Raw genomic sequence first — 18,815 nt, 5'->3', positions numbered from 1 at the left:
CCAAAATCTAAAAGTTTCTATCAGCCAAGAAGATTGAAATCCAACACAATAGTCTGACAGAGCTCCAAAATTTATCTATAATGAGAGATTATGAATCGTTACCAGTGACAACGGAAGAGAAATAATTAAAAAGTAAATTAAAAAAAGGAATCCCAACTGGGCTCTTTCAAAACGTATTGCTGCAGTAAGTTTGTTTATCCAAAGGAAAAAAGCAAAGGAGTATCCTCTCTGCCAATCAGCTGTGGAACAAAATCTGCAGGCATCAGGAAACCATGCCCTCTTTGGACCACACATTTCCAAGACAACCATCTCCAGCAACAGTTCCTGCCTAATATTATATTGGGAATCACTTACCAGGCCAATGATGGGGACAGGGGAATCACTTACCAGGCCAATGATGGGGACAGGTTCACTTCCAACAGCCAGGGTTTCAGAGTGTCATCAATAAGGACATCAAAACCATAGAGCTCTGAAAACACAGCAGACACCAAGTTTACCTCACTGCATCTTTAAACATTCACATAAGGTCCAACAGTAGATAGAAATGACCTGGTAGAAACTAAATTATACATGTTAAATCCAGTAAACTCTCTAGGGATGAACAAATAATAACATTCCTCAAGTAGCAATTTTCACATCCTCAGAATTAAACATAAATATATTCTGCCCTGGGGGGGGGGGGGGGGGGGGGGGGGACAGGGGAACAAAAATATTAGGGAAGTATTATGTAGAAAAATAAAAAACTCTTTACTGCTCACAAGCTGTAGTTCATACAAAACCCTACCACTTGCTTTCACATAGAATTGACACAAGCATAGCAGGTTAAATCTACTTCTTCCACTGGATCCTGGAAACAACAAAATTTCATTCTCCTGTCCACTTTTTAATCCCTTTATTCATTGTTCCAGTCAGCTAGAGAAAATCTTGCTTTTTTCAAGCATCAGCTTCTTTTAAATTATTCCTATATGTTTTCTGCAACATCCCATGGGGTTACAGCAGACTTCTCCTCAGCAACTCCATCTACATGGACAACCTTCCATAACTTTAGCTTATTGATAGCTTGCCACTTTGAAGCAAACCACAACAGAAATATTTTTTCCTTAGTTTCTAAACCAGTCATAACATATTACATCTGCTAGATGTGTTCTGCTCTACACAGGTCAGATGGGAGCCAGCTTCCCATTCCAAATCTGATTTTACTATTTCACTCTCTATACACATTTTCTCTAGTTTGGAAAGAGTTGCAAGAAGGATGCACAAAGAGGAGTGTAAATCAGAAGCATGCAATTCCTTCCTTCAGCATTAAGAAACAGACTTTGTAATCATCAGGGCAACTTAAACTTTTTTTTTTTTTAAACACCACAAAACAGGGTATTGGCAGAGAAGGATTTTCATGGAATTAACCAGTTCCCTAGTGCCTGAAATAAAAGCAGGATACTTCTTTGCTATGTTTCTTTCCTTTAGTTCTGGCCCTGGCCTTTTGTCTCCTGCCTGATGTTGATGCTGGCTCTGGGGAGCTGGACTGCTTGACAAGATCTTCCTATGCAGGCAGCTGTGCGAAAGCTCATGCAGCTTAAAATGGGAAGTCAATGAGCTAGGGTCAGGGGGGAGGCTTGGAAGGAGGGAAAGGCAGAAGAGTGAGCATTGCCTGCTCACTCTTCTAGAGTCTGTAGCCAGACACTGAATGAGAAACAAAAACAGCAGAGAGTTAAAGAACTGCTTCACTGCAAAGAAATGAGGCTGAATCCACATTTTGGTCTCTTGCTCCCCAGACAGGAATGGCTGCTGTAGAGGGAAAAGAGAAGGTGGGGATAGTAAGGGTAAATATTAGTAAAGCATTTTGACCAAGAGAAACTTCCAAATTACTTTAATACATTATTTCAAAGTACAGTCTCAGGTTTGGTGAAGACCCATGACTATTAACAGCACAGAAAACTCAGCAGCTTGTGCCCAAGGCAGAGAAGCAATGAGTGGGCCTGCAGCAGCTGCTGGTCTGCAGCCTCCCAGCCCCAGGCAGGAAGAAGTGCATTTTGTTTTGACTAGCTCCTACTTCTTTTGCTGCTGGCCATTCCCTTCCTTGGCCCCTCGGAGGCCCTTTCCTAGTGTTTTGGCTCCTCTGACTTTGTGCTCCTCTCCCACACAATTCTCTTGCAAATTGCTGGCTCTTTAAAGCTCCATCTTTCCCACCCAGTTAGTCATTCTGTCCATTTTTTCAAATACACATGGGAAACCTTTCGACCTCAGCTAGCTCTAACCATGCTGCTGGAGCTTCACATTCCTTTCCCTTGTGTCTGCCTTATTTATTAGGACAATAAGTTCTTCAGGGTATCCCTGTTGACTCAATTCCATTGTTAAACACAGATTCTAAAGCCACTTGCAGTGACTTAGGGTCTCCTAGGAAGTCTCCATTGTTGCTCCATAATGCCCCAAGTTTCACATATTCTGAGACTTCTACAAGCCCTAGAGAGATGTCTCTGCTTGCCTCAGGGCATCAGGAGCTAGATAATATCCATGTTCTGGCAATTGAATCAAGCCTCATAGATTACATGCAAGGCTGAGCAGATCTTTGTGCTAAGAACAGTCAGAAGTTTACTCAGAAATATCTTGCTGGCCCTCTTCCACATTTAGAAAATGCACTTCCTAGATAAAACACAGTAGTCACAGTACCCTTCCACTGTGAAACTCCACTACCACTTGAAATAAAAAATACACAGGCAGGACAAAGATGTGGAGTCACACGAGCATAGGATAATTAAAAGTATATCCTCTGCAATTACCAACTTCAGCAAGGCTGCCATTTCCCTCTGCAGAGAGAGTAAAGAGAACAACAACTGAAAGAGCAAAACATGCCTCACACTGTGGCAATGCTAGATTCATGACAAGCCACCTAGTGCCACTACTGTTATAAGGGAAGAACAGAAGAAACTAAGATACCAAGTTTCCATAGTGCCTTCTCCTGCTACTAGAATCCACAACAGCATGTTTCACCTCTACGGTTTGCTAAAGACTGGAATTATATCAGGAGGTACCAACTGTTTCCAAGACTCAGCAGGAACAGCCTGCCTGTTCCTCCTCTAAAGCCCAAAGAGAAGTCACTGCTGACTGAGCTTCCCACTCCCAAAAGAAGGCCTAGCTTCAGTGTGCAGTCTAACAGCAACAGCTCAGCCAGAGATTTTTTTTGCCAATGACATTATCTAAGACTAAGACAAAGGCTACAGAGATAGTCTCAGGCTTTTTGGTTCTGGTAAACTCCCATGTATTCCAAGTTTATCTTACAATCCTCTCCAAGACTGCACCAGCATTCTCTTTTACAAAATACCCTCAAAGAATTTGTTATTCTCTCTAAGCACAGAAACTAAGTCACAAGTGATAGCACAGTAGCATAAAGAAATTTTTCATGTTTTTCCACAGCATGAATAAGCTCAGTTCCTAAAGGGTCACTGTAATTGTGGTCTTTCTTTGCAGCTTGTTCCCTAGAGGAAAAAAAAAGCTTTACTGCAAAGTACATACTCTACAATTAAATGGAGACAACCTGATGTTATGAAGGGACACAAACAGTGGGAAAAAAATTGCACAGCATGTAACTATTTTTTGATAATGCAATAAAAACCTATCTCCTCATTTTATGTAGGAGCATACTTACAGACATTTCTAATGCAAGGAAATTTTGCCACTGAAATTCAAGTCTTCAATTTCTCCTTCCTATTCATTCTGGTTTTATATTAAGGTTTAATTCTCTTTTTAAGAGAATTTTATTTTAACAGAGAACAGTTTTATCTCTATGTTATTACAGAAAAGGACCCAATAAGAGGGGACAAGTAGCTTCAAGGCTAACATTAAAGAATGGGAGTCTTGGTGCAGATTCAGCTGCCTTTGCAATCCTAATCTTACTGAGTAAATAAATTATCATCCACAAGGTATAAACTTGTTCAACCCAGTGTGTGATACCAGAGTGAGCAGAGGTTAATATTCCAGTAACCACTTAACTTCCCTTCCAGCACTGAGGAACTTAAGAGTAGATACGTGGCTACTTGGTCCTCAACAAACTCAAATGCACAAATCAACAAAACAATACCAGGTAGACTAAAATAAAAGCCATCTGACTCTCTAGATGGATACATGAAGTGAAGGATAAAGAGAGCATGTTTCCCAACCTCATTAGTTCCCATTTCAAGCTCTTACACTCCAAGAAAGCCATGAGGCAAGAATAAACTGGTGTTCCTCACTTTGATGTCATCTATCTGGCGAAGACCCTAATGCCACCACAGGAACCAGTAGCAGCAGAAGACAGAATGAGAAGCCAGGGTTGATTCTGACTTCGATAACACAAGTCCATTGACGATAAATTGACAGTGCTGGTCATTTCCTAAGTCCCCCAAAAACAGCCATAAAAGCTTTTTAGGTCTGCTCCAGCCTTCTGAGGAAGAAAACTGGTGCTACTAAGCTGAGAACAACTTCCTAAAGAAAGTTTCTGCAGCAACAGGGATCTTGAGTCTTTCAACCAAGCTCTGGGTACTAAATAATCAATATCAGACAGGTACCACTTAGAGCCATGAAGTGACAAGTAAGAAAAACAGTGCAGGGATAGACCCCCTGTTCCTATAAAAGCTATGACTAGAAGACCTATCCCTTGAACTCATTTTACCCCTCACACTCAGCTGACAGTTTAGTCAAATTTCAAGATACAGTTACATTATAAAATCTACCTCACCAATCAGATCATCAAAACACCTGTCATGAAGGGTACAGGCCTCCTGAATCTGCTTGTAGCCAGAGGAGTCTACAACCTTTTTCAGATTCCAATGGCATCTTTACATACTGGCTTCAAAGCAAAGACTGATGCGAAGAACAGATTTAAGCCTCATTAAAAAAAAAAAAAAAGGTAATGGTAGGAAATAAGGAAATCCCTGTTCAGCTTTTCTGTGACATGTCATGTAAGAAACTAGAAAAACACAGGAAATATGTGTGCTATATGTATGGTTGACTTAAGTCACTAAGCATAGGCTCACCTCACATCAATTAAGTGTGTACAGAAACTCCTTAAGAATCTCAAGTTTTTAGTGCCCTGGAAAACTCATGATGGAGCAGGCCAGCACTGTTCAAAACTACAAAAGGCTTCCCCTAAATAGGTCAACTGCCACCACTCAGAAAGCTAAATGTTCATGAAGAACAGCAACACAGGCAGTTGTGAAACTGGTGATTTGGCACAAATGAAGACTTTTTAAAGCATTTAGCTCCAGCTCACCCCCACTCAAGTCATACAACAGTGCATTGTTTGCTTTTATCTCAATATAGATGTGATTAAAAGCAAAAGCCTGACCAATTCAGCCTTAAGACACAGAAGCAGCTAAATAAGAAAGTCATTGCTTTGGTGGGATCAATATGCCCATTACCCTATCCTGGCCGGCCTTCTTAATTGCAGACAAGCTCAACAGTGTCACAGCTGGGTTTCCTAGAACATAAATGAAACAAGAGGACTTCAATCTGGTGCTTCTTTAGGCTCACACTTCAGCGAGTGCAGAAAATGCTGCTACCTGGCTGCTGGCAAAAATATGTGCTGCACCCAGCCACCTTCATTTCCTACCCTACTAAACCAATCCCACAGGGAGATTTTTCATTCTGCCTGAAAGCAGGCCTCACTGCCTTTTCCAGCCTACCCAGCCATGCTTACTTCAGGAGGGAGAAAAACGCAGTCTGTAATCATCCTGGGCATATGCAGCCCTATTGTACCTCCTGTTCCCACACTGAGATGTCACATCCCTTAAATAAGTGCAAAATCTATCTATTTATCTGTCTCTTAAAGAAGGCTCCAGAGGTGACCATTGACTCAGCTGGTGACCAGCTTCAGGACAGGGCAGTGATCTGGAGAGTTGCAGCATGCCCTCCTCTGGAATTACTTACTGGTTGAAACAATTTTTACTACAAGCTTAATTTTACATAAGGAATTATTAGCTAATTACAAAGAACAAAATAGATGACTGGGATCACTTTGTTAATAACAGTGTATGAACAAGACAACAAAATCATGTAGTACTTGCAGTGCTTCTGTGATGCACTTCAGAGGAACAAAACTGAACATCCCAAGTCCTTTGATTATTACTAGAATGCAGTAAATAGCTCACATTACATGACCAAAACGGAACTCAGTCTTTACACAAACTGTCACCAGCACTCTGTTTTGACATGAGAAAAAGGACCCTCCTGACCTAGCACACTCTCTTTCTAGGCATGCATTGGTAGCAGGAATCAGCCTGTCTCACCAGTCCCAGAAAATGAAGCCATGAATAAACTCTCATCCTTTAAATCCAGGAAGCAAGTACAGTACATATAAAAACTTATTTGTGCAAGAACTGAAGATCAGTGCAGTACTAAACAATTAGAGAAATAAAGTGGGCAACCTCATCTGGACAAATAAGTAATTGTGATTTAATTTTTTAGGAAGAAAATGGCAATTGTACAGGAGTTCTATTCCCTATAACAGCATTACAAGCACTAGAGTAGAATACAACTTAGTTATATTTTTTAGGAGTTTTCCAAACAAGACCCATCTCTGCATCTGAATTTCAGATAAAGGTTTCTAAGATACTTTTCACATGATCAGCCCTCCTCAGGACACACACTCAGTTTCACTGTTCACAGCTCAGAATGAAAAAAAAAAATTTAAAAAAGGCTCTTGTCTGAGACTCAACATGCTGCCTTGAAGTCTTCCTTTGCAGCTTTCTCCTTCATGCTAACAACTATGAACTGAACCATTATGAACACTTCCAGCTAGAAAAACTGAATATTTACAAGGTTAAAAGCCATACAACGCAAAAGTGTCAGAAAAGACACACACACAGATGACAAATGAACCATACAACATGATGGAAGTTCAAATCCTTGAGACAAGGACCACCACTTAATTGTGGGAGGAAGGTGGCAGAAAGTACTGAGCTCTGGAAATGCCTAAGTCTCCCTAGGGAAGCAGTATGGCTCCTACTTAAGCTCTCTTTCCTGGGAAGCTCTTAATTTATGTTTACACTGAAATAAATGGAACAAAACAGTTTATTTGTGGGGGAGCATCTGAGAGGGTGGTTAGTGCAGCCCTGGGGAGGCAGCAGGAAGTGGGATAACCTCAGAGCCAGGCCCAGCAGAAAGTACATTAGGAACATTAGTTTCCATATACACAGCTCTGGAGACACAACTGAGGAAGGAAAAGAGAGAAGCCAAAAAAAGGGGGCAGCTAAAGTGGTTTTGGCATGTCTTTTTTTCAACTAGCCAATAAAGTGCCATTTCACTGAGACTATTATCTTACTCATAAATCCCCATGTATCACCAGGTCCTTCAACTTACAAAGGCATCAGAGTCAGTCAGGAGAAACTATGGTTGGAGAGGTAGCTAGTTTTGTGAGGCGACTAAACAACCTATCAGTCATGGCTCCTTGATTCCTGACTGTCTTATCACTCTCAAATATCCAAAGATGCATTTATGCTGGAGTGTTGAAAGTTGCAGAATTATCAGTATCTAAGTGCAACTCAAGGACCACATAAAGGGATCTGTCCTGTCACAGCTAGTTTAAATATAAGCCCCAATACCTAAACACAGGATAGCCTAAGCCAAGCTTGGCCTTTGGTTTAAGCACTGACGGAGACTTCATCTCCGTGCACGCATCCACATGAGTGAAGGACGGCTAGGAGCAGGAGGAGGCCTCTTTAGGGAAGGTTGGGAAGCAGCCACTGGAAAGCGGGAGAAGGCACACGGCGGTACCAGGCGCTGCTCTCTGGAGCCGCTCCCGGCCTGCGCTGGCAGGGAGCTCCGCAGCGCCTGCCCGGGCCGGCAGCGGCCTCGGCCGCCCCCGCGCGGCGCCCGCCCATCCCCGCACCGGCACCGCCCGCACTGCCCGCCGCCCGCGGCTGCTCCCCGTCCTCACACGCACTGGGGAAAGGCAAAACTACACTGCTACCTGGCTCGGGAGGAAATAGCAAATGCTCTAAAAACGTGTTTAATCACCCGCAGCCATTCTTTGCAAGGGCACTGGTAAATCACCAACTTTCCAGCACTTCCCCAAGTTCCCCTTCAAGTCCTTTTTCATAATCCTGTTTTCATTTTCTTGCACGAGACTCTGATCAATGGTGCTGACACAGGGTGAAATGAGATTTGATGCCCCCTGCCCTCACCGAGACTTATGCTAAAAAATAAAAAAAAAACAAAAAAACAAAAAAAAAACCCAAAAACAACCAAAATAGCATCCAGCTTTCTTGCACTAGGGAATGCACTTTCTCTCTAGCATGACAAAGCTGGAGGTTCCAAATAGTACTCAGCAGGCAATCAACAAAGATGTCCCCAGTGTCTTACCGAAGCAGCTGCCACGATGTGAAAGAAAACTTTTACAAGCTGATGCAATGGACAGCTCAGCAGAAACTAGAGCCTTGATAATCAGGTCCTCCACGCTGGCCATCAGTGCTGCAAGGAGGGGAGGGGGGGAGGAGGAAAAAGGAAAAAAGTAGATTGTGAAGTAACACATAATATCCAGGTAGGCATGAGAATATGCAAATGGAGATACACCTTTGTGAATCAAAGCACATGAGACCCTATGGATGACAAAGCAATGATGCTTGAAAATCCATGCAAGCCTAAGTAAACAGACATGCATACATATCTTAGTGCAAAAATACTCACAAATGAGAGTGTGAGAATGATAAACATGAGTATATGTCCAGTGCAGGTAAACAAACATATGGCAAACACACCAGCACAAGTCAGCTGGAGTCTGACCACTGCCCACTCGGAGTATAGGAAGGATTAAACAAAGGTTAGACAGGAGTGGGTTAGTGAGATAAGCCCTCAAACTACAGAGAATAAGCCATAGCACCGAGATAGAAAAATTTTTCTTGTGAACTTTTATGACATAACTGTTCTGTGACACTGCACCTTCCTCTAAAGCAGCTGTTCCCAAACCAAAGTTCATAAATCTTTTCAAAATTTTGTGACTGGTCATAGCTCCCAGTCCTGCTGACCTATAGATAACAGATAGTAAGAAAGCACTCTCCAGCTCCTGCATGAGCCTGTGAAGAGCTCAGGAACAGGAGTCTAAGCAGACAGAGGAAGCAAAAGGCAAGAAAAGATGTGCATTAGACATAGACCTGCATTCTACACTGGACTTGGGATGAGTCATGTGATAGAAAGAACACCACACTGCTTTTGTTTTCAAGGACAAGAAATAGAGAAGTGAGAGAAAGGAGAAATGAACAAATACTGGAGTCATAGTCTCAGAAGTTAATAAAGATGAAAGGACAGCCTTCCCCACCCCTCAAAGGGAGCACAAGCAAATCCACAGAGACATCTGGCAATCACTACTTCAAAGAGTATCTTCTAGAAACCACTTGACTAGAGAGTTTACTTTAGTTCTACAATTACTATTTCTCATGCTCACATGATGACATGCAGGGACCTGAACAATTACAGAAAGCTCATGCAAGCAAATTCAGATGTGAACTTCTGTACCAGAAAACAACTAAGTGGAACCAACACAGCATGGAAACATCCCAGCACACATAAACAACCCAGAGCACAAAAACCCTGCCAGCCCAGACAAGGCCAGCCCTTCTCAGCCAGCATTCTGCCTCCCTATGGCCAGAACCAGATGCATCAGAGAAAGGTGCACGTCTTGTAATGAACAGTTAAAGAAATCTGCTTGCATTGCTCAGTAGTTTGCTTACTATTTAAGAGTGTATATTCTATACTTGAGATTGGGTTGAGGAGTGGAGATGTATTAATATTAATAACTGCACATTCACAACTGGCTGAACACATATGGTGCAAGGGATTGGACTGCCATGCACACACATGATGGAAAAAAAGTCTACTTCCATCTGAAAGCCAGATTCAAATCCCTTTCTCCAACATTTGAGTGTTCCTTGGCAACATTAGCAATATGGGCCATAGTTGCTATCAGTAATTTTACTGATGCCTCAGTATCACAGGTAAATTATCCCTTTAAGGATATACCTGGATTCTGCTCTGCAGATGCAGTTACTACCAGCAGACCTGGCAAAGGTGTGGAAGAGGGAGCTATTGTATATGAAACACAGACTAAATGAAAACACCCAGCAAAAACCTGAGCCATGGAAAGATGACACCACATCCAAGAGTCATTCAAACTGGCACAGCTGTCCAGAGGTTGGTCACTCATCAGACCGAACAGGCCATGGGAGCAGTAGAGGGAGGGAAGCTTTTAGAACGAATGGAATGACCTTAAGAAAGGGGAAATGTAGGTAAAATATTAAGAAACACACCCTGAGAAAGTCTCAGAACACTAGCTGCAAAAAGGAAGGGGTTAAGCCTTATCTCTGGGGATAGGGAATAAATGCACAGCTCTCATGAGTAAAGAATAATGCTTCCCTCCACCCTGCTCTGGTGCTAAGTGGGACTCACTGGGGCACTTCCTTGACTTCTTAGAATTCACACTACTGAGATGATCAAGATCCAACAAAGAAACAACAGAACAAGATTTTTACTGACCTGCAGTGTCTCTCCCCTCTTGTTTTAAGTACCTCAGCATTGCACTCATGCTCCATTTGTTTCCATAATCCTCTACTTCAGGATCATCACAGCTAAAAATAAATGAAAGGAGGAGACTTACACCACTGGCCTACCTCTATGGATCAGCATTAGACCAACTCAGGTAAACTGACCCAACCTCTGAAGAATGGGCTCCATTTTCCAGCCAAGTACCTGACATAATCTCCACTCTTCTTGTTGACACTGTAGTTGGTCAGATGCATGAACTGGTTTTTAATGTTCTTGGATGCCTGGTCATACCTCACTGTTGCAAATCTGTAAAGAGGAATAAAAATTCACAGTATTTCTTGAGCAAGTGGCATTCTTGCTAAATACAGCAAGCATGTCACTACAAATCACAGACCACCATACAGACCACTCAACAGCAACACCCGGGAAAGAATGCATGTAATGACACTTCATCAAATGCAAAATACAATTTATCCTCAAAGGACACATCAAGAAAAAATAATGCCATAGAATGTGAATATAATGCAATAGAATAGTTGCAGCTGGAAAGGAACTACAACAGTAATCTAGCCCAACTGGAATCATTTTCTTACACTACATATAATCCTGATTCAATACCTATTTTAGGTCTCAGACTTTGGAGAAAGATCAATTTCAAAAAATTGAGGGGAGAAACCAGAGCATCTGGTAGGTAGAATGACCAGTATGAGCCACTGATAATCACCACCACTCATAACAGTAAGCATGCTACAGTTCAAAAAATCCAACAAGAGAAAAAACACCTTCACTCTGACAGTCCTCCTGTACCACAAGAGCTTAAGATGCCAATGTCTCAAAAGAGATAAGGGGAGTAAGAAAGGCTGAGGGGAGAGTCAAACACATGCTACCCAAAGAAGCCCCAGCAAGAGGAAAAGTATGTACCAAGCACAGCGGGGTTAGCTGCACAAAAAGGGGAGTAGATATGGGGGAAGCCTCAACTCAGGAAAAAGGAGACAGGATTCTGGAAAAATGGAAGAGTGAGAGAAAGTTGGATCATCTGGTTATGCAATGAAATAATGTTCAGAAAAGAATACACCTCCCATTTTTTTCATTAATAGTCATCTCTCTTCATCCTTTCCCAATTATTGCCCATAGCTCAGAAGAAGCTGAACTACACAAAGGCAGCTAACACATTACAAAAGCAAACAAACAAACACCAAAGACAAAAAACCCCATAATCCTTCCTTTAGAAAGAAATGCCAAAAAAACAAAGACCTTATTTCTCAGTTAAAACTATGCCATTACTGCCCTCACTTGGTAGCCATTTTGAGAAATACCTATTGCCATAAGAACTATACCAGCAAATCCACAAAAAATGCTTAAACTTGTTCTTAAATACATGTGTGGAAGCAGGGGAGGGGGAAACAAACCCCCCGTGATATAACTAATTTTGAGTAGCAAGGTTAAAAGAGGGAAAAATATTTTTCTCAGCTTAAACTACGTACTAAGTCAGAGCAGCTGGCAACAAAAGCATTTGGAAGTTTGGATCCCCTTTCCACATATTTCCACAGTTTCAAGTATTTGAATTTCTTTTCAGTTTAACTGTAAGTTTCCTGGATTTAGCACTTCTGTTTTGAAAACAGTGACAAAAGCCCTGTCATATATTTGGTTCTTATTTATGATTTCATAATCTCCATCTTAACAATCATTTACTGGCAGCATACCAGAAGTATTTGTTGAAATATACTTTCAGCCAGATCCTGGAAGATACTGAGCACAATCAGGGAGCCATTTCAAGTCTCCCTTGGTACTTCCAAGCAGAGGGGTTCACCATGTTTTTCAGCTTATGCTTTTAATTCGCCATCCTCAAATAAAAGAATAGGAACCCCCGGCAGACAGACAGTACTCTAAACAAAAGTGTTTCTGTACCTTCAAATGCTTGCATTAACTTCCTTCTACGAGACCATCCTTAATTACTAGGTGGTCTGAGCTCCATGCTCAGAATTTTACATTTCCATGGGGATTGTTTATTCAGAAGATATCTCACTGTGTTCCAGAGCTCCCAGTAGCTAAGCTCTCTCTTTTGCTAGGATGCTATCTTCTTGAAGGACATCATGGGCAACTTCAGCAATGGACCAAAAACCTCCAAAACATGAAATTACTCATATCTACTATCTAAAAAGCCCAAGCTTTAAACAACATAATCCTATGTTTAATACATTCACCCAGAGCTGGTTTGACGAGCCTCATGCTAAGTGCAAGTCTGCAAATGGAAAATCCAAGCTATTTCTAGAGCTTCTATCAATAGCTTCTGGATGCCAAAGTAGCAACAGATCAGAAGTACAGTGCAAGCAAATAGCCCACATTCCCTACACTTCTGTGTTCTGCACTCATATGAGATGGAAGAGTGTTACTAACTCTGAAATACCAGTCACAATCACCTTCAGTACTCTTCAGTTCTACAGCTTTTAAGAGTATACTTTATTGTATCTTTCTGCCCCTGTAGTAACTATGCTGCTCATCCACCACACTTTCTCTCCAGGAAGGAGAAGAGACTTGCAGGCTACAGATTGTCTTCCTTCAGCAGAAATTTACTTTTATTTTAGAGAAACCAAGGTTAGTACAGTAATAGTGAAAAATAGAAAAACAGTGCTTGTAAAATTTTTCTAGGTGTTAACCTGAAATTGGAATAAACTCCTGAGGAATCTTACAATCCTTTAGAAGATTACTTCATTTAAGGGCAACATTCTTTTCCAATTTCATTCTGGGCCACTACTAAGAATAGATTCTATGTTACTCAAAAGATAAGGGCCAAGATCCTAAAGGCAATTCAAAAACTATATGCTAAGCAGGCACAGAAAATAAAGGGCAAGCCTCATGTTTTCCTAGTAACAGAATTTACCACAAGCATATGCTGCAATATTCTGCATGAACTATTTTTCTAAACACTAAAGGCTCCATGCCCAGGTGTCTCATATTGCTATAATCCAGCCAAAGAGTGATGAAGGCACAAGTACACGAGTCCAGATCCCCATCTGCCAGGACAGGACTGCTTCTGAGCCAAGGCATTACTCGTGGATGCTGCTATGTGGGAGCCTGCAACCACACAGGAATCCAGGAGTACTCCTAAACCAGAGGCTGGACTGTCCACATGTGGGGGCCCCCCTTTAGCCAAAAAAGACTATTTTATCAAGGGAAACTCATCTAAACACTATCTTGTGCTTACTAACACCATCTCTTCTTACTCTGCTTCCAGCAACTCTCATTTTCCCCCCACTGTGGTCTGTTCCTGTCCAAGTTCTGGACTACTCCATAGGCCTTGCAATGCAGAGACCCAACATACTTAACAGGTATTGCTGATAAAGTGTGTGTGGACTGAGTGGTTCAACAATTAGATTCACAGTGCTTTTAAATCTTAATTCTTTTAATTCTTCTATATGACTTGTCAAGTGGAAAAAAAGCTAGGAAAAGGTAAAATTTTCCACTACTAGTCAGATAGGAAGGTTTTCTGTCACTTCAGTGCATTCTTCTGTCCCCACTTCATCTAAACCAGCAGTTCTTATTGTTAACAATGTGAAATATTATGCAGGTAGCCAAGAAAGGAATGAGTGTCTGTTCTGTATCCACCATCAGAAGAATATCAACTCTGGTTTGGCCTGAATAGAGATTTGCTTTCTCTGTTACACAAGTTCTAACCACCGGTTTTCAAAGTTGAATGACTGAACCTTCTTTCACCTGCCAATGTACCTGGAGAGGGTGCAGGAGAAGATGATGCAGGAGGAAAGGTCCTCTCTGACAGCATTGACCGGGTCATCTCTGAGATGTGTTACACAGAGGTAAAGCAGTTCACAGCAGCAAAAACACAGAAAGTACCTTCCCATGTCCTAATGTTATGTATTGCTTGTAGTCACTGCTGAAAATGAACTCCAAGTGATACTAAAGATACTCACTTTCACTAACTTGTTTACCTGGCCTTACTACAGTCCCATCCTCCTAAAGATCCTCCCCTCCTAATAAATATTGTCATTTTAATGTCTGAGGAAAGGGCTACGTTAAGAAAATTAAGGATACATTCTAACACAGTCTACAAGAGATTAGATTCCAAAAGCCTCTAAGCAGAAATATTATAGGAGAGTTTCAACCTCAAAACTACAGCTGGAAAGAGGAAAGGTTAAACTGAGGTTGGCTGTGCATTGTTCAGTTTCAGTTTGCTGCCTGTAACACAGCCTCCCAGGCACAAGTAGCTGCAGTCATATTGGAAACAGCCCTGGCAGCCTCCCTCCCTTTCACTGCAGCTTCCAGCAGGACAGAGGAGATGCCCTTCATTTCTGAACTCAAAGCTTAGAACAGAGAAATGATATTCATGCATTCCACTGTTCTGATACCTCTGCTCATGTCTCAGCCAAGTGACACAGGCACATTGCAGCTTGGATGAAGGCAACAACCCATTCTCTTACCAGCAACTATGCACTGCTACACTGCTCACCTTCCCCAACAGCACATTTCCCTTCCCTCTGGCTGTACGTTGTCTTGGATCAGAGAGGAAAAAAGAGCAATCAAAAGCAAGCAGAAGGGTGACAATAGCAGCAGGTAGCCTGGGCAACACAAAAAGAAAATTAAGGGAAAAAATCCTCACTAATTCCTCCAGACTCCAGAACTACTCTCAACCTCCAGACTAATAGTATAACATCCAGAGACATCCCAGCTCTCTGCCTCCCTGTCATGCCTCAGGTTCACCTTTGGTATTCAGACACTGACAGATTCCAATCTTCCTTCCCTTTCTTGTGAGAGTTCATTAAAAGCCTAATAATCACACTTAAGCTCTACCTGCAATAGGTCACCTTCTCTACAAGTGCCATGCAAGCTTTTTCCCTGCTCACCTAGCAGTCTACAAAACGTGTCAGAGCTCACACTGAAAAGTCCCCAAATCCACCACACCAAACTTTGGCCCCTAACCCACATCCCTACACTGCCTTAACCTAAGCAACTACCCTTTTACTGTCACAATTTTAGGCAGGACATTACCCAAGGGACTGTATAATGCTCTTTGCCTTATCTCCAGCATTACTTCAGGAAACGAATTAACCACAAGGTAAAGTTTGCAAGTCATTTCAGAAACATGTAAACTGGATCCTTAAATATTTACAGAAGATGTTACATGGTTTTGCATGAAACTTGACAGCTCTGGAATGCTTATTTGAGGCATCTAGTCGGAGCCTGGGAAAAGAAGAGGAGAAGGGAAAAGACTCAAGTGGGAAGAAGGAAAGAATAGTTAATCCTTCTCCTCTCAAATGAGTTCTACAAAAAAAGCACACATTATGATCGACTTTTCCATGACTGCACACAGAGTTCCTGCATAAATGTCCTGGAAATAATCAGTGTAGTGCTTTTACAAGCATGCTCCTCACGTTTTATGCTTGGAGTCACTTTCCCAGTCCCTCACTCCTCCCCATGCATTAAACTTCAGCCTCCCTGTTAGTCTATTAGCTGCCACTTTGTTTAGGGAACATAGTTCCTCCTTACAGTACAGGACAGCAAACAGAAGTCTAAAGACCAACACAATCCTCCTACCTCCAACATTAATATGTTTCACTGCATTCACCTGGTATGTCAGTTAGCAATCAAATATGAACAGGAGCTAAAGCATGTAAGAGAATTACTAAACATAAAAAGCAGTTTTGGTGACACCTCTATGATGACAGTTTCTCTAATCAAAGCTGAATAAAATTACTCAAACAGTTCTATATTAAAGAACAAGATCCAGGAGCAGTGTTACCAGATATCTGCAGGAACAGGGGAAAAACTAAAGACTTCTTTAATCTTTTCACAACAAATTTGCATATTTTCAATTTATGCATTGACATTAACGGGATTTTGAACCTTCAGAGCACAAGAAAACACCATGAGGATAACAAAGCACTGGCACAGGCCTCCCAGGGAGGTTGTGGAGTCTTCATCCTTGAAGATACTCAAAAGCCATCTGGACACAGTCCTGGGCAACCAGACCTAGATGGTCCCACTAGAGCAGGGGGTTGGACCAGATCCCTTCAACCCCAGCTACTCTGTGATTTGGTGAACCTCTCATGTTCTCTCTCACATTTTCTGGTTTCTCATTGTTCAGACTGTCAGCAGCATCAACAACTGAGCTGACCACATTTAACAACTGCTTAGTAGTCTGTCAGTTAAGCACAACAGAAGGGTCATGTAGTTATACACCTCAGTGATCTGAATCTGATTATCTTCATTAACAAGTAAGGAAGCAACATAAAGCTGTGCGGCTTGATAGTCTATCCACTGGCCTGAAGCCCAGCAGGTACATCTAGTGAATAACACTGCTTCACAGCTTCTGCATGGGGCAGTGTCTGCTGCAGTGGCTGCAGCCCATCCCCAGGTGTCCATGCAGAAACAAATGAACTGCACTCCCTTAGCAGCAGAGCTGCTGGGCAGGGGTTACTGCAGCTGGCCCAGCCAGCTCTGGCCTAAGCACAGCCTGTGAGCTAATGTGAATTCCTTGGCTCAAAACAAATACCTGAATTCTTTGGAAACCACAGGAATCCAGCACAGAAATGGTGAATATCCCAGAGGAGCTAGTGTCAATTAGGAAGCCAGGCTACTGAAGGAAGGGTGACACAAGGCTGAGTGGTGTGAGCTCAGGTGGCTCATGGCAGCTAGTGGCAGGTGCTGCAAAGCCCAGCATTCTAAGCCCAGAGCAAACCCTTGTGTCCCACTGGAAAGTTCCCCCAAGCTGCAGCTCCTCAGGCCTTTGGCAAGAATGTTGGGGTTTCAGATCAGTTTTGATTCTTTTTCTCTAATCTATTTTTCAAATTCAGTGTAAAACTGAATGGCAAGTCCCTGATGATCTATGATCCTTCCAGCTATTCAAGCTCAGAAATAGAGCTGTCTAAACATGGTTCAGGAGAAAAAGCAGTCAATCAAGAGGTCTCCCCAAAACAAGGAGCCATTTCACTATGAATTCCCCACACTATGTGTCAAGCCCTCATCATGCCTGCAGGCACCAAGCAAGAAAAGGTCCACCAGGCTCCTTTCTGTCACACAGAAGGAGAGGAAGTTCAACAGGAAAGAGAAGCAGCACAACAGGAAGGTTCAAAACCAGCACAAGCTATTCCTGGCCCTATGCTCTCTTCAGCTGTACTTCAGGCACAAGTCAGGCTTGTTATTCCCCACTTACATGACTGCCCCTCCAAAAACCAGCATAATCCAGCACCAATTCAACAGCTGGCTCTAAGTGAAGCCTTGGGACTCCCACATAACTGGGCTTGGTGACTCACTGTCAAAAGTTTATAATTAGACTGTAGTTTATTAACAATGTACCTCTTATTCAATCTAAGATACAAAAGGTATGTCAATAAATATATTACACTGCCTGTTTTGGAAATCTCAGATAAATAAAACTAGCAAGATTTTTAATGTATGATCAGATGACAGAGTTATACCCTCAGGCAAACCTGGACCAAGCTTGCCATGACCATCTCATTTTCCAAACCTATACCTTCAATGCAAGGGTCCCAGCTACAATCCTCCAGGCTGTGATCACAGACAACCAATCTAGATTATAATTGTCTTTTCCAGTACAAAGTTACTAAATATCTGCCAATTTAACATATGTATGGCAGTACACTGTGTCTACTTTTTTTTAACATGTACTAGCAAAGTGTTCAACGCACTTTTCAATCCAACAGGAGGATCTTAAGTCACCCAGTGCTGCTTTATGTCTTATGCACAGCTTCAGCCTTGTTTCAAGCCTCAAGTAAGAAAAGAAAATCCCTGCCCCACTCTACCCCCTCCAAAGAGATCACTGAATATCTCCAAATTGATCTATTAGCAGCATTCCTGCTAAAGGTCCACCAGGCACAAAACATGCAAAGAGTTTTGACAGAGTTTGAAGAAGGCATGACTAGAAAAGTTGTATTGTAACAAAAGATAAAGCCACGGCATGTTCACTGATACCACTCTTAAAAACTCTCCAGAAGTCTCATAGTTGACTCTGCTCACTTGAGGCTCTATCCCTTTATACAGCTTATTCCACATGAGTGGGGTGGAAATAGCTAGAAAAAGAACCTACTCAACATCAGTGCTTACTACATTCTACTCAGTATTCTTTCAGAGGATAAACAGAAAAAAAACCTAAACAAAAAACCCAAAAAAAAAAAAAAAAAAAACAACAAACAAAACCCCTCTAACACAAACATTTTGAGGTCATTATCATCCTGAAAAACTGCATTAAAAAATTAATAAAAAAGAGAGAGAGAACTTTGTCATAGGCAAACCAAGTAGCTATTTAGTACTTCCAGCACAACAGCTGAAGG

At 41.9% G+C, this 18,815-nt stretch overlaps 1 protein-coding gene across 1 annotated transcript in view; it reads right to left on the bottom strand.

Moving 5' to 3' along the window:
* Positions 1–18,815, bottom strand: part of TTLL5 (tubulin tyrosine ligase like 5) — a 123,644-nt gene that overhangs the window by 91,563 nt on the left and 13,266 nt on the right. Inside the window, exons 9-12 of the mRNA XM_058807177.1 lie at positions 10,714–10,815; positions 10,501–10,592; positions 8,335–8,442; positions 388–469 (exon numbers count right to left, since the gene is read on the bottom strand). Of these exons, the coding sequence (XP_058663160.1) occupies positions 388–469; positions 8,335–8,442; positions 10,501–10,592; positions 10,714–10,815 (384 nt within the window). The remainder of the gene's footprint in view (positions 1–387; positions 470–8,334; positions 8,443–10,500; positions 10,593–10,713; positions 10,816–18,815) is intronic.

The sequence above is a fragment of the Ammospiza caudacuta genome, chromosome 6 (assembly GCF_027887145.1).
Source record: "Ammospiza caudacuta isolate bAmmCau1 chromosome 6, bAmmCau1.pri, whole genome shotgun sequence".
Taxonomy (NCBI): domain Eukaryota; kingdom Metazoa; phylum Chordata; class Aves; order Passeriformes; family Passerellidae; genus Ammospiza; species Ammospiza caudacuta.
Note: the sequence above shows the minus strand (reverse complement) of the source record. Positions and strands in the feature narration are given on the sequence as shown.